This window comes from Paroedura picta, chromosome 4, assembly GCF_049243985.1.
Source record: "Paroedura picta isolate Pp20150507F chromosome 4, Ppicta_v3.0, whole genome shotgun sequence".
Lineage (NCBI taxonomy): Eukaryota > Metazoa > Chordata > Lepidosauria > Squamata > Gekkonidae > Paroedura > Paroedura picta.
The window spans coordinates 2,796,712-2,823,009 of NC_135372.1; the positions used below are offsets into that span (position 1 = coordinate 2,796,712).

At 49.4% G+C, this 26,298-nt stretch overlaps 1 protein-coding gene across 4 annotated transcripts in view; it reads left to right on the plus strand.

Moving 5' to 3' along the window:
• The first annotated feature begins 2,600 nt into the window (after positions 1–2,600).
• The window catches only part of MYO1F (myosin IF), a 98,071-nt gene continuing 74,373 nt past the window's right edge, over positions 2,601–26,298 (plus strand). For 2 of the 4 annotated variants that reach the window (XM_077331534.1, XM_077331533.1), the window contains exon 1: positions 2,601–5,477. Coding sequence is in view for 1 of the 4 variants with exons in the window: in XM_077331535.1 (XP_077187650.1) it covers positions 5,475–5,477 (3 nt within the window). In the remaining 3 variants the exon portion in view is untranslated. The remainder of the gene's footprint in view (positions 5,478–26,298) is intronic. The other 2 variants (XM_077331536.1, XM_077331535.1) reach the window with 2 other exon arrangements.

The window sequence follows — 26,298 nt, forward strand, 5'->3', positions numbered from 1 at the left end:
TCCCTGGGTTTAATTTTTGAGAGTAACTCCCAGCATCCAGCAGATTTTGAAGAATGGGATTTGCTACATGCCAGAGAATTCAGGACCAGTCTTCCATCAAAACCTGGCTCTCAGTTCTGTGCACCAAATATAAATGAATAAATCCTGACGTGAAGCCCAAGTAATCCCAAGACGGGTGTGCAGTGGGCAAACTCAGCCAATTTGTGTGTGCTCTTTTGGCCGGGCGATCATGGGCAACCTGCATCCAGAAGGCCAGAGACAAGGAGCGAAGGTGAACCCCATTCTCAGTTCTTCTGTTCCCCACATCCACAGCCTCTGATATTCAAAAGCTAAGCTGTTTCTGCATGCAAGATTCCAATTTTCATGGGAACTGCTTGCTGATTAAATAAGCCTGAATCCTCCTTAGACGTTAAAAGGACTAAATTGATGCTATTATACTTCGGTCACATTGTGGGAAGGCAAGACTTACTGGAAGCAACAATAATGAGGAAAGTTGGAAGGCAGCAGGAAACACGGAAGACTCTCGTGAGATGGAATGACCCCTTCAAGGAAGCTGCGACCCTCGGCTTGCAAGACTTGAATAAGGTTGCCAACAGTAGAATGTTTTGGAGGTCATTCACATATAGGAGTGTCATGAGTGGTACATGACTCAATGGCACTTAATGTCTTCCCTGGTGCAAACTGAACCCCTAAGTCTTCACTTTGGCACCATGTCGTCTTTCCTCCTGCAGATTTATTTCCTCTTAAAACTTACATATTTTCCTATTAGTTGGGCATCAACAAGGAATCCACGAAACCCAACAAACTGGGAACTGCAGCTACAAGAACAGTTTGAGTGGGAGGAAGGGAAGAAAATTGGATGTGTTTCATGTATGTGGTCAGTCTGACAGCCAATAGTTGTGTCGAATCTTTTGGTGTTGGTTTCCAAAGATCCATTCTGCTTTCTTCCCTTGATGGATGTTACTCAGAATCTACTCCTTTCTATTTAAGGTCACCCAAGTGGACGTTTAGCTCTGCATTTATCATCCGTCCATGAGGCAGTTGGCTTGGTGTCATGGTTAAGAGTGGTGACCTCTAATCCAGAAAGCTCTGCTTGATTCCCCACGCCTCCATATGCAGCCAGCTTGGTGATCTTGCGTTAGTCACTAGGGATGGGCAGTTCAGTTCAGATAAGCCCAAAAGTACCCAAATGACGGTGGGCATTTAAAGGGCCCACCAAGCAGCTGATCATGACACATTCTCTGTTTGGTGCACCCTTTAAATGCTTCCTCTTGCTTTCTCAGGCTATTCAGCCACGGGGACCACCCCAGGCTCCCACCTGACTCCCGCCCATCCCAGACCTGCCACTGGGACCCCAGGAGACTTACCCTGGCTCCAGCAAGTAGCAGAGGAAGGTGTGGCCCAGCAGCTGGGCTTCCTTCCATGGGGTCACTTGGGCTCCACTCCTTAGCAGGGTTCTGCTGAACAGAGAGCCCCATGTTGGGCTGGGGCTTTGGCGCAGGCTCAGGGAGAGCCAGTCATCAGCCCCAGAGATGACGAGCCATGACCAAACCCCGACAGGGTGTGTTTGGTTGAAGGAGAGCGGGAGAGAGCCTGCCCCTGCTTAAAAGGGCCCAGGGGAGGGATGGGGGAAGGAGCCAGGCAGGAGAGGGCAGGGAAGATGGACAAAGATTGGGACCAAGGGAAGGGGAATGGACAGAAAAGAGGTGGGGCAGTCAGTGGAGGATAAAAGGAAGAGGGGAAGAAGGGGTGGGCTGGGGGGAGAGAGAGAGAGAGAAAGAGAAAGAGGAGATGGATGTGAATGAAGCAAAGAGGAGAGTGACCAGAGCAGTAGAAAAGTGGAGAGAGACACCGAGAGAGCCAGGTTCTTATCCAGGAACTTTTGCAGATTACACCAAATTGGGAGGACTGGCAAATACTCCGGAAGATAGAGACAGAGTTCACCGAGATCTGAACACAATGGAAAAATGGGCAAATGAAAACAAGATGCAATTTAATAAAGATAAGTGTAAAGTGTAAAGCATCTAGGTCAGAAAAATGAAAAGCATGCCTACTGGATGGGGAATACGCTTCTAGGTAGCACTGTGTGTGAACGAGACCTTGGGGTACTTGTGGATTGTAAACTAAACATGAGCAGGCAGTGTGATGCAGCGGTAAAAAAGACTAATGCCATTTTGGGCTGTATCAACAGGGGCATCACATCAAAATCACAAGATGTCATAGTCCCATTGTATACGGCACTGGTCAGACCACACCTGGAGTACTGTGTGCAGTTCTGGAGGCCTCACTTCAAGAAGGATGTCGATAAAATTGAAAGGGTACAGAGGAGAGCGACGAAGATGATCTGGGGCCAAGGGACCAAGCCCTATGAAGATAGGTTGAGGGACTTGGGAATGTTCAGCCTGGAGAAAAGGAGGTTGAGAGGGACATGATAGCCCTCTTTAAGTATTTGAAAGGTTGTCACTTGGAGGAGGGCAGGATGCTGTTTCTGTTGGCTGCAGAGGAGAGGACACGCAGTAATGGGTTTAAACTTCAAGTGCAACGATATAGGCTAGAATCATAGAATCATAGATATCAGGGGGGAAAATTCACAGTCATAGAATCATAGAATCATAGAGTTGGAAGGGGCCATACAGGCCATCTAGTCCAACCCCCTGCTCAACGCAGGAGCAGCCCTCAGCATCCTAAAGCATCCAAGAAAAGTGTGTATCCAACCTTTGCTTGAAGACTGCCAGTGAGGGGGAGTTCCCCACCTCCTTAGGCAGCCTATTCCACTGCTGAACTACTCTGACTGTGAATTTTTCCCCCTGATATCTAGCCTATATTGTTGTACCTGTAGCTTAAACCCATTACTGGGTTTAAAAAAATTTTCTAGTCGGTAGGGCCCTGTTTCTTTTCAGGGCACTCTGCTGCAAAATGCCCCACTCCTCCACACTCTAAGCAAAATCTCTGCTGTCACCTCTCTCTCGTGCTCAGGGGTCCTGGGAGTGGCTCTTCCTGGGGGTCCCCCAGCCTGCCTGCCTCTCAGCTGTGAGGCCGATGGCTCTAGTTGTTTCCAGAACTTGTAGTCCGGTTGATCCACTTCAGTGCGGGCAGCCCTCTGGAACCAGGCGTCCAGGTCCTCCTAAGGGGGGTGCCCTGGGCATAGATCCCTTCCGTGGTCATTGTGTCCAAGTCCCTTTTAAATGCCTGCACCATTGCACCGCCAATGAGGAATTGAAGGCGTCTGGAGAGGGGGCAGGTTTGCTGATGTACTCAGCCAGTGGCCGGCCTCTCTGGCACAAGTTCTGCAGCTCCAAATGGGCCCGTTTTTCACGGGTTGGGTCTGTTAAACGAGCCCTCAGGGCCGCCTGAAATCTCTGGACACTGGTGAGTTCGGGAGCCTGCAGTTCATGGACGTCCACCCACCACTCCGGCACTTTCCTCTCCAGGTTGTTTCCTAAAGTGCAGACGGCATTCGATTAAGACCAGAAGGTCTCCCCACAGTCTAACATCTGCACAAGAAATTAAAGTCGCTTCTCCAAAGTCCCATCAAACTTTGCCGTGAATTTCCGACCGGCGATGTGCACCACCTGCGCCAGCGCTGGAGCCCACTGGGGCGCCTTGCCTGGCTCCGTGCATGGCAGGGCCGGGGGCAATGCCAATGTAGCCAAGGTTCAATCCCTGGAGCATTTGACTGTCCCAGCAGTCTTCGGGGGGTGCCCTGACTGTCTCCTGGACTGGGCTGACTGTGGAGCTGGGTGGAGATGTCTTGGTGCTGCCCAGCATGGACAGGGTGCTGGACTGAACGCTTGGCCCCCCCAGCAGAGTTGGTCCATGTGCCCACACCATCAGCGCTTCGGTGTTCCTAGGGGGTTGCTGGGAATAAGCCGGCAATGTCGAGATGGGGTGCGGAGAGATAGATTCCGTGGTCCAGGAGAGCCCACCGTATCTGGAGGTCAGCCAAAACACTGCAGAATCAGGCCTCCATGCCCAACCATCCGGACCTCCCCCACTCTCCCCGTGTTGACCCAGGCTCCCTTTCGATTAGAGGTTCTCAGAGTTCTCACAATGGGGAAAGGGAGAGCTTCCCTGAACCATGAAGTTTGGCAAAAAGTCCGGGGGAGGTTCAAAGAGGAGAAAAGAGGGGGGATGGAGCTCAGCAAGCTTCTAACTCAACTTTCCTGGCTTTGGCAGGAGGACGGATATGACAACTTCCTTTTCTTAAACAGTGCAAAGTTTCATAACTACCCTTCCTCAGTTGATTCCCCCGTCCCGTTTTGGAGCTACAAATTAAGGGATCCCATTGGCCACATGGACTGATACATTAAAAATCCTGAATTGTCCGGCATCTGTAACAGAATCTTGTTCTATCTGGCATGTTTGTGTCTTTTTGCTGCACTAATGAAAGCGTGATTATGCAGATCGAAAAGTGCAGGAAGCCATTTGATCTGTCAACAAATCTTGACTCAACCATTCCACACTTCAAGGTGCTCCTCAGTTTTATTCTCCCATCAACCCCGTAAGGGAGGTTAGGTTGGGAGCAATTGGCCCAGGGTCCCTTAGCTTACTTCATGGCGGAGTGGGGATTTGGATCCGTCTCTCTCAGATTCTAGGCTGAAATTTTAATTTCTATTTAGTTTACTTTTAAGAATACCCTCTACCTTTAATTTTAAATTCATTTTCATTTCCCATCGCTATACTGAGATTTAAGAAAAGTGGAAGCGGGACAGTGCAGTAAACGCATAGGGAAAATATGATCTCCTTAGTCATTTGCTTTCCCTTGGTCAAGATTTTCAGTGCAGCCAAACTGACAACTTCCCCTTCTCTCCCAGAAACCGAACTGCAAATTTCTTTGCTCTGTGTGCAGCTGAACATTCTGTTCTGTAGCAGCAGTTCAGCCAATCCGAGCCTTCCCTCCCAATGTTTGGAGTCTTTCCTCTTTTTTTTTAAAATGAGCAACTTAATTCTGTAACCTTTAACATTAACAGGCTGCCTGTGGGCATGATAAGTGGACAGTTGAATGTGTACCCAAAAAAATTCCCCTGCATATTAATTCTCTGTGATTCATTGTGGCTGAAGCATATTCAGTGCAAGAACCTCATGGATATTTTGGCTTCTTTTACCTTCTGCAGAGCCAGTAACCTGTTTGCTTTTAAGAATGTTACAACTGTTTTTTAAAGAAGTCAACGGAGACTTTCAGACGATGGCTTGCGTTCAGGTTGGGGCTACCCCAGCATCCTTTCTGCTCACTATCTACCCGCCCCCATCATCTCAGCCCCAAAGGAGGAAGTGGGGGGGGGAGATAGAGGAACTTACTGCAGGCAATGCGGTTGCATTTCTGTCTGTCGCTGCTGCTTTTCTGTTGCAAGTGCAGAGCGCCAAGCTTTCCCCCTGGGTCACAGCTATGTCTCCCGGAGGGACACAGTGACTCCTTCTAGTACCTGACGGTCTTGGTGGCAGCGGGGTGGAGCTTGCTGCACCAGAGAGCAGCCATGGTAAGTGCTATAAATGGGGGAGGGGGAAATGAAATGATGGATTTTATTTGCACAAAGTTGGAACATCCTTGTTGTAACTTTTAGCAAGGTACCCCACTTGTGGTGCCACGGGCTTGGATTGAAAGAGTCGATTAAGCCGGGCCAAGCGTTCCTCCACATTCTCAGGCAGTCTACCTCCTCAAAAGGAGACGTGGCTCTCAGCCTGATGCTAGGCTCCCCGGCATCCCAAATGGTTGGTCACCTTTGGACCAGGTGGACGGTGTTCCAGCTCTCTCATTCAACGGTGCCCAGTCAGATCTTCCCAGGATATTTCACCAGCACAGCACTGTGTAGAGATAACACCCTCCATCGGATGCTCTTTTGGTGTTTCCTGCCGATTTGTGTGCTCACAGGTAAGCTTAATATGGAGGTTCTATTTTCAGTCTGTCACTTACAGCCCACTGAGAGAGAGATCAGCTGAGAAGATGCCAAAAAGCATATTCCTGAAGGAGTCCCAAAGCGCCTTATAATCAACTGTCCCTTCCTCTCCCTGTGACAGCCACCCTATGAGGTAGGCGTGGTTGAGAGAGCTCTGAGAGAACTGGGACCGCAGGTCAGCCAGCTGGCTCCATGTGGGGAATAAAACCCGATTCTTCAGATTCAAGATCACTGTTCTTCACTACACTACACTGGGTCATAGAGTGAGACTGGTTTAGAAGAAGAAGAGTTGGTCCTTATATGCCGCTTTTCTCTACCCGAAGGAGTCTCAAAGCGGCTTCCAATCACCTTCCCTTTCCTCTCCCCACAACAGACACCCTGTGAGGGAGGGGAGGCTGAGAGAGCCCTGAGATTACTGAAGAAGAAGAAGAGTTGGTTCTTCCATGCCGCTTTTCTCCACCCGAAGGAGTCTCCAAGCAGCTTCCGTACACCTTCCCTTTCCTCTCCCCACAACAGACACCCTGTGAGGGAGGTGGGGTTGAGGGAGCCCTGAGATTACTAATCAGTCAGAACAGGTTCATTTAACTTTCATTTCTTCTTCCCAAGAAAACTCAGGGAAATAATAGTTCCACAACTGGACAGAGTTTTCAGTCAGCCTCTTTACAGTCATGGCTCCCTGGGAAGTGTATAAAGTGATGGGAAGCAGATATGGCTTTTTAGCGTGTTGATAGTCTTGCGTCCTGCAACCAATTCAAGTAAATCTACTTCTGCAATTAGTAAAGGGAGAGGTGGACGCTTCTTGCCATCCAGTTTTGAAATTCGAAGAGAATCGAATTCGAAGTCTCCTATTTTGCTTGCTGGTTTGCAGTGTTGCATGGGTCCCTGAGCATAGCTGTTCTGCTGCAGACTGCTCTCTGAAGGACGATACGGGGGTTAGCGTGTTAGACTTTGGTTATAGAAAGCCAGCTCTCAATCTTTGGGTCATTTACAGAGCCTTGGCCAGGTCGCCATTTTCCAGCCTAACCTACCTCACAGAGCTGTTGTGCGGACAGGATGGAGGAGCGGAGGAACATGTACACTCCTTGGCCCTCTGTGGAGAGAAGGTGGCCTAGAAATTGGCCTTCTAATTTAGTCTGGAAGTGAAAACCCCATAAAAAGAAACAGAGAAACACAGAAAAGAAAGAGAACAAGGGGAATAGACTCTTCTCTCAGGTGGACAGCCTGTTTATCGACTGTAGACCAGACATTGAACAGGAGTCAGCAGTGTGACTCAGTGGCTAAAAAGGCAAATGGGATTTTGGGATGTATCAAACGGAGTATTGTGTCCAGATCACTGCTCTGCACTTGAAGTCCTGTGTTCAGTTTTGGGCACCCCAGTTGAAGAGGGATGTTGACAAACTGGAGCATGTCCAGAGGAGGGCAACAAAGATGGTGAGGGGTTTGGAGACCAAGACATATTAAGAAAGGTTGGGGGAGCCTGGTCTGTTTAGCCTAAAGAGGAGACGACTGAGAGGGGATCTGATAGCCATCTTTGAGTATTTAAAAGGGAGCCATATGGAGGATGGAGCAGAGTTGTTCTCTCTTGCCCCAGAGGGACAGACCAGAACAAATGGGATGAAATTAATTCAACATAAATTCCATCTAAACATCCGGAAGAAGTTCCTGACAGTCAGAGCGGTTTCTCAGTGGAAAAGGCTTCCTCGGGAGGTGGTGGGTTCTCCATCTTTGGAGATTTTTAAACAGAGGCTGGAGAGCCATCTGACAGAGAGGCTGATTCTGTGAACGCTTAAGGGGGTAGCAGGTTACAGTAGATGAGCAATTGGGATGTGAGTGTCCTGCATAGTGCAGGGGGTTGAGGTCCCTTCTATGACTAGGGTTTAAGGCCCGCTGTAGGCCCAATACAGCGGGCGCTAGTGGGCTGGCGGCTGGGTGCGGAAGGCGCCCCCGGCTTCGGCGCCCCCTCCCCCCTCCTGGTTGTGGGGCCCCCCACCCCCCTCCTGCCCAAGTCCCCGGCTTCGGGGAGGGCAAAGGAGCAGGCTCGCCACGTCTCCGACGTGGTGGGCCTGCTCCTTTGGTCGCACCGAAGCCTCCGCCACCCGCCCCTCTCCCCCAGCAGGGCTGTCTGGGATGGGCCAAGGGGCCAATTGGGAGCCGAGCACTGCGTGGCTCCCGATTGGCCCCTTCGCCCCACACTGACATTTGGAGGGGACAATTGGGAGCCACTTTGCAGCTCCCGATTGGCCCTTCAAGTTTTATCCTGGACTCGCCCCACCCCTTTCTCCTCCCACATAAGCCTTATTTTTTTTATTCTTACCGCCCCTGCGGAGTGTTTCACAGATTCTATTCTATGTTATTGGAGCATTTGGGACCCTCTGGCAAAGGGATCATGCTTCTTTCTCACATAAAAATACAGGAATTGCCTAGGGTTGTGCGCCGTGGCTGCCAAAGTGGCCGTTTGAGCCCGAAGCAGCCAGTGCCGCAGCATGGGGAGAGGGGCAGCACCAGTGGTGGTGCATGACCCAGCGCCCACATGCAGGTGCAGAGCTCTGTGCCTGCGTGCTTGGCTGCTTCGGGTTCAAACAGCTGCTTCGGCGGCCGAAACACACAACCCTAGAATTGTGAATTAACATTGAAAAAATATATATTCCATTGTTTGTCTTTGGTATTTCTAAATATGTGTAGCATTACTGAGACACAGTATTTCGTGTACATTTCACACTAAACACGAAGGCAAATCAAAACTTGACTCCCTGCACCCCCTCTCTCCACCTTAGCTTTTTCGAGGGATGCCAGGGGGCATTTGGGGATCCCCTGGAATTACAGCTCATCTCCCGGCAATCCCGGAGATCAGTTCCCCTGGAGAAAAAGGCTGCTTTGTAGGGTGGAGTCCGCAGCATTCTACAACACTGAGGTCTCAGCCCACCCACTCCTGGCTCCACCCCCAAAGCCTCCAGGTATTTCCCAACTCAGAGCGGCCGACCGTGCCCTTTTCTACTCCCTCCTGGCTTGATTTGCAGGAGATTCAGGATCTCGTTTTGCCTCCCAGCTCACCGTCCGTGAGTCACCTGGTGTACAAAGACAGGTCCTCACATGTGAAAATATAGCAGTTGAGTCCTTTCTCCCTGTGATGGTGACATTTTTGTATCAATATACCCAGAGGTGGGGCATTTGCCAAACTTCTGGGGTGCCAGCTGCTGCCAGAAACGCGCCCAGAATGGGGTCCTAGAAAGAAGAGAAGCATAATCTCTTCTTCAACTCTTCTGGCATGATGAAATGTTTTCTGAAGAAAGGAATCTTTCCTGAAAATAGTTTAACCGGTAGCTATTTCTGGAAGGGTTTACCAATCTGAACACACTTGAAGTATTACGGTAAAGACTTTTGGGTCAGAATCAATCACAATCTACCTTCTTTCTTAGTGTTTGCCTCTCACGGGATTTTCTCAAGTTTCACTACTGTGTGACCAATCAATTTCCCCTTGTGACCACCACCAGGTGATGGCTGGAGATCTCCTAAAATTACAAGTGATCTCTAGGCTTGTTGAAGAAAACAAGCCCAGAGCAGAGACTCATGCAGATATCCTCCCCCGTGCAAGGCACTCCACAGTAAAGGGGGATGAGCTTCAATATATATTGGGTGATGCACCTTTTGGGAAGAGAACTGGGGATCCAGCTGTCCCTGCGGTGCAGGCATTTGAAACCATGTCCTGGAAAATGCCGGAGCCGTTTTCACAATGTCTCTGCCAGTTCCCCTTTCTCCCTTCCTTTTAACCGAAGCTCTTGAGGCCACAGTGCCAAACCTCAGAGGAAATGGCTTCTTGCATCCTGCAGTCATTAGAAGATATTTTGCACAGGCAAGAGGGGAGTGGAATATAAATCGAAGCGCTCATTTTTTGAATTTGCATTGTGCTGGTGAAACTGGCTAGTTTCCAGGGCCAAATTGCCCCCTTCAATAAAAACAGTATTTTCTTGGTATTTCTCCTCATTCTCTAGTCTACCGCAGACTTTCTCAACCAGGGTTTCATGAAGTTAATTCATTTTAAATATTTTTTCTAAATTTCTTAAACATTTATTGGGTGATATATATGGTCATACTGACCCCCCCCCCAAAAAAAGAAAATGGCCAATGACAGGGCTGGAGGAAGTGGGAAGGGGAGCGGTCCAGGGTGGGGAAGAGAAGGGGAGCGGTCCAGCTATGCTTCCCAGCCATGTTGTTATTGTGGTTGTTAGGTGCGAAGTCATGTCCGACCTGTTGCGACCCCATGGACAAGGATCCTCCAGGCCTTCCTGTCCTGTACCATTCCCCAGAGTCCATTTAAGTTTGCACCGACTGCTTCAGTGACTCATTCCAGCCACCTCATTCTCTGTCGTCCCCTTCTTCTTTTGCCCTCAATCGCTCCCAGCATTAGGCTCTTCTCCAGGGAGTCCTTCCTTCTCATGAGTATTTGAGTTTCATCTTCAGGATCTGGCCTTCTCAGGAGCAGTCAGGGCTGATCTCCTCTAGGACTGACCAGTTTGTTCGCCTTGCAGTCCAAGGGACTCGCAAGAGTCTTCTCCAGCACCAGAGTTCAAAAGCCTCAATTCTTTGACGCTCGGCCTTCCTTATGGTCCAACTTTTACAGCCAAACATTGCAACTGGGAAGACCATAGCCTTGACTAGACGCACTTTTGTTGGCCAACAGAAACAGCATCCTGCCCTCCTCCAAGTGACAACCTTTCAAATACTTAAAGAGGGCTATCATGTCCCCTCTCAACCTCCTTTTCTCCAGGCTGAACATTCCCAAGTCCCTCCACCGATCTTCATAGGTCCCTCTTCATAAGTCCCTCAACCTTCATGTCCATGGACTACAATTAGGGTTGTGTCCGCAGCCAGCACTTCACCGCAGGAGGGGGGGGAGGGTGTGCGGCCGCGGTGAAGCGCTGGCTGCAGCGGCCCGGAGCGGCCAATTTGGACACAGCCACGCAACCCTAACTACAATTCCCATGAGCCCCTGGGGAATTCGCGGGAACTGTGGTCCATGGACACCTGGAGAGCCACAGTTTGGCCACCTCTGTTTTAAAATAAGTCCACAAAGGCACACTTTGGCCCCCCGTGTGCTAAAGGCTCCTATTCAAGAATGCTTTGCCAGGAAAAACGCACAAGGCAACAAGGCGAAATCCGAAAAGCACCTTCAGGCCCACCATGTAGCTCAGGCCTCCTCTACTTCCATTCCATCCTGTTCTTTATATTTCTGACTTCCCTCCCCATGCTAGTTTAGAGTGGGGTTACTCATTTGAACTGGATGACAGTGTGACATCAAATTGTACTGTAACAATTGAATTCAATTGTTAGGGTTTTATCGAGAAATGTGTGAACTCATTAAGCTGCCATACGCCACTCCCAAACGACTTGGTCAAGAGGGGGACAGTATATTAATCAGAACATGAATAAATAAATAATGAGGATATTAGTATTTATGATTGATGGTGAAAATAGCCTGGTTTCTCCTCCCAAATCAACCACTAGCACCTAAACTGAGCCCAGGAAGGAAGGATTTAACTAAAGTGTTAACTAAAGATGTTAACACTGGTAAGGCGGGACACCATTGTCCAGGGGGGAATGCCGACCCCCCTGTGTGCCCTTCGATGTCCAGGCTGCCGGCAGACTGCTCGGCTGGCGCTGCCGCAATGCGTGTCATGGACCCCCGGCCTTGGTCTGCCCGCCTGCCAGCACGGGCTTCCTGCCGTCCTCCTCCCCCAGATACCTTGGCGGCAGGAGGCCCTGCACGCCGTGCGCCTGGCAGGCAGAGATGTCAGGCGGTCGGGCAGCGGAGAGGCACATGTGGAAGCCATGTGGACCTTGGCAAAGAGGGGGCGGCCAGGGCCGGGCAAAGCCGCGCCGATAGGTCACCTTGCAGACGGGCCCTGTCGCGGGACTTTTAAAGAACATGGCAGGATGCAGGACTATGCTCAAAGGCAGGACAGTCCCGTGAAAAGGGAGGCGAATGGTCATCTTAGGTTTAAGGGCACATGAGAAAGAGCTGACCTCTTGAATCTACAGACTCAGGGGCTCTCCTGAGCTATGATCCCCAAATTCCAGTGCATCGAGGTGTTCCCTGACTCCAAACCAGAAAGGAGCTGCTGCCCCCGCTCAACAGGGCAAAATGCCGTAGAGCCCATCCTCCAGGGGAGCCATTTTCTCCGGGGGAACTGATCTTGGTTGTCTGGAGATCAATTGTAATACTGGGAGATTTCCGGGTACCATGTGTAGGTTGGGGGCCTAACAGGAACACACAACAGGAATAATCACTCACTTCTCCATAGCCGCACTAACAACTGAAAGCAAGAGAAGGAAACGACGAATTTGAAACTTCAGCTTCAAGCAGGAAACTGACTTGGTGATGGTGTTTGGATGGAAAGCGTTGATGAGTCATACTGGGTGACTCCCTTTGAAGCAACACTTGTCACAGGACATGCACAAGGGACAAGATCTCTCTCTCTCAACCATCTAGCACCCTGCCCGGAAGAGGCTATGCTAAATTATTTCACCAGAGCCCAAAGCAGCATGTAGGACGCCAGCACCACAGCATAGAGAGGAGGGGCAGCAGCGGTGTGCCAGTTGGTGGCTGCCACCGGCTAGCGTGCCACCACCACCACCCCTCCTCTCTGTGCCGCAGCACTGGCTGCCTCGGGATGCGGAGATCGCTGAACCGAGCCGAAGTGCATACCCCTTAAAAAGACTTAGCTGAAGTGCCTGTCTTGTGCCTATATACTCAGAAACACATCCCAATTTATTCAGTGGCTCTGACTCACAGGTATGCTGGAATCTCCTTGAGGGCAGGGGTCCTCAGGAGGATACAGAGGAACTAGTTTCTGTTGCCTGGAGTTTGGTTATCAGCCCTGGTCTTCAGCCGTCACCAGGAGGCTGGCTAAAGTGTGTACTTTAGCTATCATGGAGCTTTGAAGGCAGCCTCTCTGTTTTGGCCACGAGTTCGATCCTCGAATTCAGTGACATTTGCTCCCTTCTGGGTTTTCCCCCTCCAGCCTGGCAATAACCCTGTTGAATTGGAGTCTGCAGAGCAATCTTCGTCAACTTTTTTGCCATTGAATCAAAGAATCATAGAATCCTAGAGTTGGAAGGGACCTCCTGGGTGATCTAGTCCAACCTCCTGCACTATGCAGGACACTCACAACACTATCACTCATCCACTGTCACCTGCCACCCCCTTGAACCTTCACAGAGTCAGTCTCTCCGTCAGATGGCTATCCAGCCTCTGCTTAAAAATTTCCAAAGATGGAGAACCCCCCCCACCTCCCGAAGAAGCCTGGTCCACTGAGAAACCGATCTGACTGTCAGGAACTTCTTCCAGATGTTTAGACGGAATTTCTTTTGAATAAATTTCATCCCATTGGTTCTGGTCCGTCCCTCCAGGGCAAGAGAGAACAACTCTGCTCCATCCTCTACATCGGTGGTTCCCAACCTTTTTATCACCGGGGACCAGTCAATGCTTGACAATTTTACTGAGGCCTGGGAGGGGGGGTAGTATTTTGCTGAGGGACATCACCACTGCCGCCTGAGCCCCTGCTCCACTTGCTTTCCCGCGGGCGCCCCTGTCTTCCCGTTGCCCGCTGGGGGGCGCTGCCAGCAGCAGCTGTGCAGTGCCATGCCGAGAGGGAGCCCCAGCCATGGTGGCCGCTGGAGAGCACCAAAGGTGAGCCAGCGGCAGATTGGCAGGGCAGCCCCCAGGCAGCAGCCGGGGAGGAGGGTGAGGAGGAGCCGCAGCCCAGTACTGACAGATCTACGGACTGGCTGCAGAGGAGAGGACACGCAGTAATGGGTTTAAACTTCAAGTACAACGATATAGGCTAGATATCAGGAACAAATTTTTCACAGTCAGAGTAGTTCAGCAGTGGAATAGGCTGCCTAAGGAGGTGGTGAGCTCCCCCTCACTGGCAGTCTTCAAGCAAAGGTTGGAGACACACTTTTCTTGGATGCTTTAGGATGCTTAGGGCTGATCCTGCATTCAGCAGGGGGTTGGACTAGATGGCCTGTATGGCCCCTTCCAACTCTATGATTCTATGCCATTTGGAGAGCCACAGTTTGGCTACCTCTGTATTAGAATAAGTCCGCAAAGCCACCTAGTAACTTAAAGAAGGCAGATGTGGCAGTCGTTAGGGCAAACGCCTCTTATTCATCTTTTTTGATCTCCTGAAATTGGAGCTTCAGCAGCGCAAGTGTGAGCAGGGATCCACCCTCCTAAGGCCACGGAGTTCGGTGGATTCGTGTGTGTCGGTGACTACAGAGACATTCAGAAGTTATTTGTCATCCCCTGCCTCAGTGTAGCAACCCTGGACTTTTTCGTTGGTCTCCCATCCAAGGACTAGCCAAGATGAACTCTGCTTAGCTTCTGAGATCTGAAGGGATCAGAGTAGGCTGGACCAGGCTGGCAAGGGTTCCATGGACTGAGAAGACTGTCACTTAAGGCAGTGGTCCCCAACCTGCGGGCCGTGGCCCGGTGCCGGGCCGTGAAGGCCATGGCGGTGGGCCGCGGCTCCCTCTCCCCGCCCCCCCCCCCGCAGTAAAAAACTTCCCAGGCCGCAAGCTTGTGGCCCAGGAAACTTCTTACTGCGGGAGGGCGGGGAGAGGGAATCAGGGCCACGCCCGCGCATGTGCAGCCCGCGGGCGCAGCCCGCTGCCCTGCCGGTCCCCAGCCTCAGAAAGGTTGGGGACCACTGATTAAGGGGTGCCGGTGTGGCTTGTGACGAGAACGAGAGGACAAAGCGAGAGACAGAGGAGAGGTTAGAGGGCAACATCCATGTAAAAAGATAAAGGGAGTCATCCCATTCAAGGACATAATGCCTATGCACACTACACTTTTATGCACTGGTGTTTCCCCACGGTTTCACAGTGCATATCCATTGTTTTTTTCACTCCCCTTTCGGCACTTCCCTTTGCATTCACTATGCACTTCCAAGGGGGTTAATTTTGCATTGATTCTCCTCCCTTCAATACTCAGATCACTTTCTGGTTCGTGTTTCCCCAAGTTTTCTGAGACTACCTTTCTAGCAGTCCCCCCCCCCCTTGCTTCTTTCCTAAGCCAAAGTTAATTTAAAGGCAAACAGATTCTGTTGGATTCCCTCCACTGCCCTTTTGTGCCTCCTCCTCCTGCACTGCACTGCTCAGATTGAGGTTCTTATCTGGCCACAGTGCTGTATCAAATAAATTTGATTTGATTTGACTGAGGTTCTTCCTCCCACTGTACACATTCTACCATTCCTCCTCCCTTCATCAGTAAAATAGCTGCACTGCTGCAGGCCCCTTTAATTTTTAAAATTAAAGGGTCTAGCGATACTAATTAGTCTAGCGATACTAATATTTTCTGCTGAACATGGATCGCTGGGGGGAAGGGAAAATTAGTGGCAGGGAAAGTTTTAAGCATTCCCTCTGTGTGAATCAGTGCTGTTTAAACAAGATGAGTGATCTCAAGAGGATACGCCATGTTGAGCTACGTAGTGCCTCTTACTTCGATCGGTGAGGCTTGGAAATTCACAGCACTCATCCAGCCTTTAGGACAGACTGAGTGAGAAAGAGAAAGAGGCAGCCAGGGCAGGGGCCAGGATGAGCAGGACCAGACAGGATGACAGAAAGGCTCAGCGCCTATTTTACATCTGTTTTTCCCCACAGGTCAAAGGGTTTAGGCACATCTAGAGATGGCAGTAGCCAAAGGACAGTGTCTGGGTGGCAGGTTAACATGGATAGAGAGGTTGTCGAGAGGCATTTAGCTGCACTGGATGAGTTCAAATCCCCTGGTCCAGATGAAATGCATCTGAGAGTGCTCAAAGAACTTTCCAGAGAACTTGCACAGCCCTTGTCCATCATCTTCGGAACCTCTTTAAGGACTGGAGATGTCCCGGAGGACTGGAAGAGAGCAAACGTTATTCCGATCTTCAAAAAAGGGAGGAAGGATGACCCGGGAAACTACAGACCAGTGATCCTGACCTCTGTTGTGGGGAAGATAATGGAGCAGATATTAAAGGGAGTGATCTGCAAACATCTGGAGGACAATTTGGTGATCCAAGGAAGTCAGCATGGATTTGTCTCCAACAGGTCCTGCCAGACCAACCTAGTTTCCTTTTTTGACCAAGTAACAGGTTTGCTAGATTGTGGAAATTCAGTTGATGTTGTTTACTTGGATTTTAGTAAAGCTTTTGATAAGCTTCCGATTGATGTTCTGATGGATAAATTGAAGGACTGCAATCTGGATTTTCAGATAGTTAGGTGGATAGGGAATTGGTTAGAGAACCACACGCAAAGAGTTGTTGTCAGTGGTGTTTCATCAGACTGGAGGGAGGTGAGTAGTGGGGTACCTCAGGGCTCGGTGCTCGGCCCGGTACTTTTTAACATATTTATTAATGATCTAGATGAGGGGGTGGAGGGACTACTCATCAAGTTTGCAGATGACACCAAATTGGGAGGACTGGCAAATACTCCGGAAGATAGAGACAGAGTTCAACGAGATCAGCGTTGAGCAGGGGGCTGGACTAGAAGGCCTGTATGGCCCATTCCAACTCTATGATTCTATGATTCTATGATTCTATGATTCTATGATCTGAACACAATGGAAAAATGGGCAAATGAAAACAAGATGCAATTTAATAAAGATAGGTGTAAAGTTCTGCATCTGGGTCAGAAAAATGAAAAGTATACATACTGGATGTGGGATACGCTTCTAGGTAACAATGTGTGTGAACGAGACCTTGGGGTACTTGTGGATTGTAAACTAAACATGAATAGGCAGTGTGACGCAGCGGTAAAAAAGGTGAATGCCATTTTGGGCTGTATCAACAGGGGCATCACATCAAAATCACAAGATGTCATAGTCCCATTGTATACGGCACTGGTCAGACCACACCTGGAGTACTGTGTGCAGTTCTGGAGGCTTCAAGAAGGATGTAGATAAAATTGAAAGGGTACAGAGGAGAGTGACGAAGATGATCTGAGGCCAAGGGACCAAGCCCTATGAAGATAGGTTGAGGGACTTGGGAATGCTCAGCCTGGAGAAAAGGAGGTTGAGAGGGGACATGATAGCCCTTTTTAAGTATTTGAAAGGTTGTCACTTGGAGGAGAGCAGGATGCTGTTTCTGTTGGCTGCAGAAGAGAGGACACGCAGTAATGGGTTTAAACTACAAGTACAACGATATAGGCTAGATATCAGGGAAAAAAATTTCAGTCAGAGTAGTTCAGCAGTGGAATAGGCTGCCTAAGGAGGTGGTGAGCTCCCCCTCACTGGCAGTCTTCAAGCAAAGGTTGGATACACACTTTTCTTGGATGCTTTAGGATGCTTTGGGCTGATCCTGCATTGAGCAGGGGGTTGGACTAGATGGCCTGTATGGCCCCTTCCAAGTCTATGATTTTATGACCCCCTCCTTCTCCCCTGTGAAGGACCAACCAAATTTGCATGCTGGGAGAAGGACACTGCCAGTTCAACACATGCCAGGCTGCTGGCTTACAGCCACAGTGAGTGATCTTGAACAACCTCTGCACCCTTTCCTCTGGATTGCAGCTGGACACCGTGTGTTGGGGAGCAACCATGGGGAGGAACATCTGGATATGCCAGGCATCCCTATTCCCCGCCAGGGAAGGACTTTTTCTCAAGCGTCATGGAAGATTGAATACAGGGGAGGGTATTGTCCAGCCCAGCCCTGCACAATCTTGTACTGCCTGTCTTTCACTCCCTCACTATGTGAACTTCAGTGCCCCCCTACTTAAAGAAAGAGGCACTTCCCAGCTGAAAATAGGGCACTCATCTTGTTTAATCTTAAACAGAACTCTCATACACACAACATTTAAAGCTGTCCCTGTCTTTATTACCACCTAGCAATCCGAGTTCAGTGAAAAAGAGTAGTATTGCTAGACTCATTCCTCTTTTTAAAAAAAGAAAAAGAAAGAAATTTACAAGATGGAAAAAGTAAGTAATTGCAGAACGTACATCCATGAAGAGGGGAGAGGGACCACTAACTTTTTGTTAATATGGTTACCAGGGTGTAAATGCAGGATGAAGACTCTCCTTCCTATTTCAAAAAGCACGGCCAGCACAAAACTGACCAATAAGGAAAGACTAACCATAACACAGAAATAAATAAATAAATACATACATACATACATACATAACTTTAAGTACTGCGACACTATGTCACATTCTACATGGCAGCAGATGCACCAGACTCCCGCCAGTTCTTTGTGGCAGGGCAGTTAGCCCCGTCACTTCCCGAGTCCGGATGTGGGAAGATTTTCCCCGATGGACCTGGTCCACCCCAGATTACTGCTGTCACATGAGGCAACTGGTGTAGAGGGGATCCACTGTGTTTCATGGCAGGCTGCGTGTGTTATTTTCATGAAGGTGGGATTGTATTGCAATGCAATTCCACCTTCATGAAAAAAATTTTAATGCCCCAGTCAGCTCAACATCCCTGTGAAGCACTCAATTCTTCCCCTTTCACATGGGGATAGGCCCCATTGGTTCCTGGAGTACCAAAAGGGAAAGCAGAAATATCCGCATTCCTTTACCACAGGGCAACAAAAGGCTGACTTGTTATGTGGAAGTGGGGATTAGCCCTGCTGCCAAACAGGTGATGGCCTGGCGTTTCCCCCCAGTGCAGAAAAGGACTATGTGTATTTTCTTATTTCTTAGGTGTGTGTGTGTGGAGTACAAGAACAAGATTCAAGTTAAAGGCACACTGACTCAAATTCAGTGATGATCGAAAATAAGCTGTGTGTGTGTAGAAAAGGCCTTAGCATGATGTCACACACCCCGATGTCCTGGCATGCTGAGTCACTCAGTCCAAGACTTTGCCATGTTTTAGAGCCAAACTAGACATTATAGAGCCCACGGGTCTTCCCAGTGGCTGTCCGTGCCATTTTAGAGATGAATTTGGCCATTTAAAAATGCTAGAGCCCACAGAGAGCTCCATTTTACGCCCTGCCAGAAGCTCAGTGTACTGAAGTCTTTAGATCAGCCCTGCAAGGCGGCCTTGTGACAACTGCCGCAGCTTACTATTTGAGCAAAAATGTTTGTTGATCCAGTTGTGAACCAAAATCCTGTCATCCTTTAGGTTATCATGGGGACAGCTGCTTGGAGATGGAACTGCTGCTGGGAACTGAACCTTCAGCTTCACTGTTGAGGATTTAGAGCAGCTGGGTGAGGTAGTTCTCCCGCAAACTAATTGACTGTTCTGCAGCTGTAGTCATGAGTTCGAATGTCCCATGGGCTAACGTGTACATTCTTTTGATATGGCAACAGCGCTCTGGGTTCAAAAGTCCCTGGGCGGCAGAAGCTGATGTAACTCCATAAGACAAAAGCTGGTGTCTGCAGAATATCAAATTTGCGTGTTCACATCCACTAGCTCCTGCAACATCATTAATTCTTCATGGCCATAGACCAATAAAGTACAAAAGTAACAAAGAAGATATAATATCAACGATAATCCAAATATATGAACTAAATGCAAAGTTTAAAGGACACACTATAAAAGACTACTGACCTAGATTTGTAAAATGATTTGTAATTAGAGATCTATATAAGCCAACCAGCATACATAAAAGGACTATATGTTGTCAACCCAATTCTTTCTAACTAGAGGCCAGCCAAGCAAATCTAGCTTCCATATTTGTTAAATCTCTGTTTGAATCCAGGGAGGGCGGTATATATAAATATAATATAATAAATAAATAAAGTAAAATAATGGGATTTCCGCACCTTTTAAAAATAGTGACATACTTACCTTTTGTTGTCGTTATGTTCCAGCCCCTCCATATGATGTCACCAACTTGCAGCCTCTGGGCAGTAACTGGCTAGCTACATCCTCCATTTTAAACCGCTAGCTGGTGAATCCCAAAAAGTAGATTCATCAACCTATGTAGCATTAGCTAATGGAGAGCAAACAGCAGCCCACCAGCCAAAGAAAGGTATGGAGCCGAAGAAGCACTATCTCTACCTCCAAGGTCCTGCCTTCATACCCAACTCGTCTCCCTTCTCCTGGAGACAGGAGTTTTTTTGTTTGTTTGTTTTTGAAAGTAAACTTCCTGGAGCAACGAATAAGCATACAAGCATGCAGGCAAAGCCAAAAATAATTTTTTTCCCAAAGTTGTAAGCTTCCCCCCATCCTGATCAGGAATGAGATTCATTTTTAAAAGAAGAAAGACTCATGATTCTATAATGGGTGGCAATAAAGAAGCACTATGCATCTATGATGCATAGGTGTTTCGATGTAGAAGTATTGAATTAAAAAAATGGGCATCACGGACCCTTTAAAGCATGGAGAAAGGGGACTGGCTGACTGGCTTGATTGACAGGTGGAAGAGAGTCATGTATAAAGCGCATTGCTCTCTTCTGCCATTTCCAGCAGCACTTGCAGAGGGGGAGAAGCATGAAATGGCGGCAAAGAAGAACAAGACAGCAAAAAAGGGGCTGGGAGGTGCAATTATATTTAGCATTATGCCATTCAGCTGGCGTAACAATATTTTTAATGATGTGTGAAAATGCCCTAATAGTTGAAGCCGTTAGTTTCTCAGGACATGGGAGCATTCTATAAGCCTTAGCTTCTTATTTCTCTCTTCTCCAGAACTTTTCTTAGCAACCCTGTCAACTCGATTTAAAACAGTTACCCAAGCGACCCTAAAGGAAACCCACTCAGCATGTCATGTAAATTTGGATCTCAGCCACCCAATGTGGAAAGCTAGAATTTGTTAAAAATTAAAGTTCCCTTTTTTAGATGGCTCACCAAACATCCAAATCTCTTGTCCCTCTGGTCTCTTACCAGTATATGTATAGCAGTAACATCAGTGGGAATCATTGTGGTTGTATTGTCTCTCCCTTGTTGACTGTGCAACTAGAATGATAGTAATGGGGGAACTTTGATTTTAATTTCAGAAAGAATCAAACAAATTTGGTCCACTGAGATAAATATACACCGAGGACACAGCAAGTAGTTACACCAGCATCTCTCCGATAAGAGAGGGGAAGTGTTCGCTTTGCTTTGAAAAACTCTGCAATCAAGGTGTCAATCTGTTTTGTCTGTTGCCTCTGATAGTCTCAGAGGGAACCAAACTTGGCTGGATTGATTGGTACCTCCAGTTGAGCCATTTCCTTGCAGAATGGCTGGGGTTTTTTTTGCCAGGGGTTTTAGAGGCTGAAATTGAAGACAGAGATGGCAGAGGCCAGATAGGACCCAGGCTGATCCTGCACTTACTTTGTTTTTTCCATTTTCAATCCTGCTGAATTCAGATCGATTTGAACCCGGGTCTTCCTCATTGCTTTCCCCTGACTTGAGACAGAAAGTGTTCTGCACTTGATTGGGGAAGCTCAGAGGGGGGAGGGGGGAGTGTGTGTCCAACTGGCATTCTTTTTCGACTGCCGGTGGAGAACCCAAGTGCAGAAGAGGCTGCTCGTCTCTTTCCTTTCCTTAACGGTGGAACCGAGCCAGCAGCAGCCTCTCAGAGAATGAGGCAAATCTCTGCTGATAGAAGTGTGGGATTCTGGAGCGCAGTCACTTTAAAACAGATTCCAAAAGGAGGGCAGAAATAAATCTTGGGAGGAAAGTTTTGCAACCAGGAACTAGGAAGTCTTTGAATTGGCACCCAGCCAATCAGGGAGAGACTGTTTCTGTACCTCAGTGGCTTGATGAATTATACCAAGTTCTCTTCTTCTAAATATTGCGTGTGAAAGGGAGGGTCTTCACAGCTCAGTCATGCATGTTGCAGAGGGAAAATTTAAAGCGCCCAAAATCAAAAGAGAAATCAAATTCAGTGTAGACAGAGAGGATTTATTCAGACTGGGGTAGATAAAAAGCCTGGTGCAGACTCTGCCTTAGACATCCTGTGGAATTCTAGCTCATCTCCAGACTACAGAGTTCCATTCCCCAGGAGAAAATGGCTGCTTTGGAGGGTAGACTCTAGCACTGTACCCTACTGAAGTGCCTGTCCTCCCCAGGCACTCCAAAACCATCTCCAAATCCCCAGGAGCTTGCCTGGATCTGACACCTCTACCCCCTACCCACCACTGATGACCAGGGGGGACCTGGCAACCAAATTTGCTCCATCTGGTGAGAGAGACCTGTGAGTCAACAAGCTTGGCACCATCCAGGAAATCTGGCTGTTCTGTAATGACTCCATAATTCCCTTATAATTATACTAGGGACAAAGCCCGTTGCATTCAGGAATACAACGGGTGCTAGTTTAGGGGGGTGGAGTGGAAGAACTCTGCGTATGGCCTCCCCCCCCCCAGGACCTGGAAAGGCTGCAGGCAGCTGTTAGGGAACTCACCAGCAGGGGCAGCTCTCATGCAGCAGGGATCTACAGTCTCTAAGCCTCAGAGGGAAGGAGGAGGAGGAGGAGGTGGTCAGGGGTGGGGGGGGACAGAAAGCTATTGGCTGGCCGCTGGACAGACAGGCAAGCTGGTTGGAGGAGTAGGCACTCAGGGGTGGGACAGCTGCCCTGAGTGGGTGTTAAGTGCTGAGTGGCACTTAAGCCATGAGACACACTCCTCCTCCAAGCCCTTACCAGAAATATATTAAGTGGAACAGATTGTTATTTATTGAATTTCTATACCGCCCTCCCATATTTTGATAGCTCAGGGTGGTGAACATAATCATCAAAACAATACAAGTACAAAGCAGATCAAATATAATCCAATGATAAAAATATTCTCATTCAAGTTTCCCATCTTTAACCGCTCCTAGCGGAGCGGATTAAATAATTCGGTAAGGGCCCCAAGGGCGAGCCCTGTCCATGATGAGGAAGGGTGCCGATTGGCCCCTTCCCCCGGACTGACAAGTGGAGGGCCCAATCGATTGGGCCCTCCGATTGCCAGTCTGCTGGCAAATGACCAATCGCAAGCCACGCAGAGCACAGCTTGCGATTGGTCCCTTGCCGCCATTTGCTCCCTACCTGTGGCCAGGCCAGGGACCTGCCCGTGGCGGCAGCATTGCCTGGCCCCGGCTGGCCGCCACCCACAGCTGTGGGAGCGCCGGCGGCGGCATCCCAACCACGAGACACGCCCGCCGCTCCGGGCCCAACCCCGCCCACGAAAAGCCCACTGCCCACCGCCGCCAGGAGCGCCCACTGCCACCCGCTGCTCAGAACGCAGCTCCGCAGCCCCCAGCAGTGGCACCCGCCCCGACCCTGGAGCCAGCGCCCACTCAAGACCCCGGCCCGGCCACTAACAGGTAGGCCGCAGCCCAGGGGGGCGCCGCTGCGACCTTGCCAAGCGGACCACAGCCGGACTCGCGTGACGGCCTGCCAGCTCAGAAGCCACCGAGTTGCCCCGCCACACTGACGACGCCCACTAGGGCCCGCTGTATTCCCAGTACAGCAGGCTTATTTTCTAGTATAAAATATGAAAATGTTTAAACTGTAGTTAGCATCTCTCTGGTCAAATGATTTATTCCAGCACACTCCAGGTGTTCTTCTCTGGGCATCTGGGAATTGTGGTCAAGACTCAATCAATGTTAATAGTTCACTGGCCCAAACCAGAGGCTTGGTGGCAGAGCACCATATTACAGGCACTGCGGAACTGTGCCGAATCTGACAGGGCTCGTTTGGGAGCTAATTCCACCAAGTAGGGGCCGGGACAGAAACTGTCTTGGCCTTCATTGAGACCAGACGAACTACCTTGGAACTGGGGATCGCTAGCTGGTTACAGCTGGCTGAGCATAGTAGAGAGGCAATCCCTCAGGTATGTTGGGCCCAGACCATGAAGGTCAGTACCAGAACCTTAAACCTGATCTGGAATTCAACTGGGAATCAATGCAGTTTCCAAAACACAGGACTTCCTTCCCTAGGCTCAATCAGTGTCAGAGACATTCTGCCACTTGAGGAAGAAGAATTGGCTTTTATACTCTGCTTTTCAGGACCTGAAAGAGTCTCAAAGCAGCTTACAATCTCCTTCCGTTCCTCTCATCCAAAATAGACACCCCACTCTAGGTGGAGCTGAGAGAGCTCTGACAGAACTGCTCAGCAAGAACAGCTCTAGCAGGACTGTGACTTGCTCAAGGACACTCAGCTGCTTGCATGTGGAGGAGGAGCGGGAAATCAAACCCAGCTCTCCAGATTAGAAGCATCCCTCTTAACCACCACACCAAGATGGCTCGTTCTCTAGGTTCTGGTCTGCACCAGCCCAGCTGATATAAAACAGAAACCTGATCAGGAAGAGGGCTGTGTGTTCAGAGATTTCTGCTTTGACGTGGTGCCCAAAATTCCCTGTTTAAGGTTCATGTGGAGTATTTCTGATCCAAAACGACATAGAATTTTGGCATCATTCTGGATCATCAATATTCAAATGTACAGCCCTCATCTGGACACCACCATGATTTTTGCCAAAATTTGTCTCAAAGCTGCTTTGTACAAGCATAACGACACCTGGGTAGCACTAAATTGATTGATTGATTGATTGATTGATTGATTGATTGATTGATACATTGTCCACCACTCCCAGACTGGATGGCACGTGGTGGGTTACACATTAAAAGCCCACAATAAAATCATTAAAAACCCAAGCCTTACAGAATTCACGGCAAAACTACTCAAAATTCCCTGCCCCTCTCCCATTGCCCTATAGTTCAACAAACCCCCCTCCACCCAGTGAAACAGGGGGAGACATAATGTGATTAGGGGCCCATAGATCTTAGTTGCCCCAGGCTCAACCGAATACCTGGTGGAAGACCTCCATCTTGCAGGCCCCGCAGAACTGTGTCAGCTCCGTCAGGGCCCTCAGCTCTTCCAGGAGCTCCTTCCACCATGTTGGGGCCAGGAACGAAAAAGCCCTGGCCCTGGTCGAGGAACCAGCAACAAATTTCCCCCTGCCCAGCGAAGAGGCCTGTGGGTGGTGGGATAAAGCAGTAGGTGGTCCTCAGGTATGTAGGGCCCGAACCGTGGATGGCCATGAAGGTCGATACCAGAACCTTAAACTTGACCCGGGACACAACTGGTAACCAGTGCAGCTATTTCAGTGCCGGCTGGATATGGGTCCTCCCAGATGTTCCTGTGAGGACACCGCCGGCCAAATTCTGTACCAGTTGCAATTTCTGGGTCAAAGAGAAGGGAAGGCCTGAGCAGCCACTGGCCTTTTCTACACGCGGAGCTGACTCTTGGGGCCATTTCCCACGGCTTAAAAATAGCACAATGGTTGCTGATTGAAAACGCTACTAATTTGCCATAACGCACGACGTCGTAAACAATCTGCAACAATCCTGAAACCGACCCGCAAAAAGCGCTTCGTTGTAGCGCTTCTAGGGGAATCCAGAAAACTGGATTCACCCTCCGGATAGCGATACACTCCTGCAACCAATCTGCAACAGTAGCGCTAAAGACCTGTGCGTTACCATTGTTGCGGGTTCTTCAAAGTCCCTCCTCCCGAGCCTGTCCTCCAAACTTCCGGCGAACTGTTCGCCATTTTTTTTTTCTCCGAGCGAGCGGGGATCTACGAGGCAACGGGACAGCGACTGGCTTTCAAGCACGATCACTTTCGGAAATTCTGCCCGGACACCACAAGAGTTTTTCACAAGCACAGTGGCACACACCGTCACGTTCCCAAAATTTGCCCAAAGCTTAAAACCCCGTCTACCATCGGCCAGTCCTAGCGGAGTCAACGTACAGGGAGCATTTTAAAAAATTTTCCTCTGAGCGTGCCAACGAACATTCGCCGCTCGCAGTCTCCTGCTTAGCTTAGAGGGGTTCAATAGACATGATTCGTGGTGATTTCATGAGGGGCGGCTTATGTGTAGTGGGTCTTTGTGTGGTTCCCAGTGCGTGCTTGTGCTTGGGTGCGGACAACCCCTTCCATTGGCGGCTAGACCTCCGGCAAGCGGAGTTGCCGTCCCCCGTTCATTTTAAAAAATTTTCCTCTGAGCGTGCCAACGAACGGTCGCCGCTCGCAGTCTCCTGCTTAGCTTACAGGGGTTCAATAGACATGATTCGAGGTGATATCATGAGGGGCGGCTTATGTGTAGTGGGTCTTTGTGTGGTTCCCAGTGCGTGCTTGTGCTTGGGTGCGGACAACCCCTTCCATTGGCGGCTAGACCTCCGGCAAGCGGAGTCGCCGTCCCCCGTTCATTTTAAAAAACATTCCTCTGAGCGTGCCAACGAACGTACGCCAGTTACATGTCATGTTTGGTTGATTTATGCTGTGGCTGGTGAATATTATTGGGGAACTGCCGAGTACTGCCGCACTTGCTCTCGGTTGAACACCGGCATGCGTTTGTGTAATGGCGGACATTTTCCTAAAATGGCTCCCGCTGCATGTTCAAACTGCTCTTCTCGCGTGTAAACGAATACGCGCATGCGTTAAGTCAAACAACAAGGGCGCCAATCTGGCCATTAGGAGCAGATCCTGTTCCCGCGCGAGGAGTTTTGAACGTGACATGTGACCTGATGT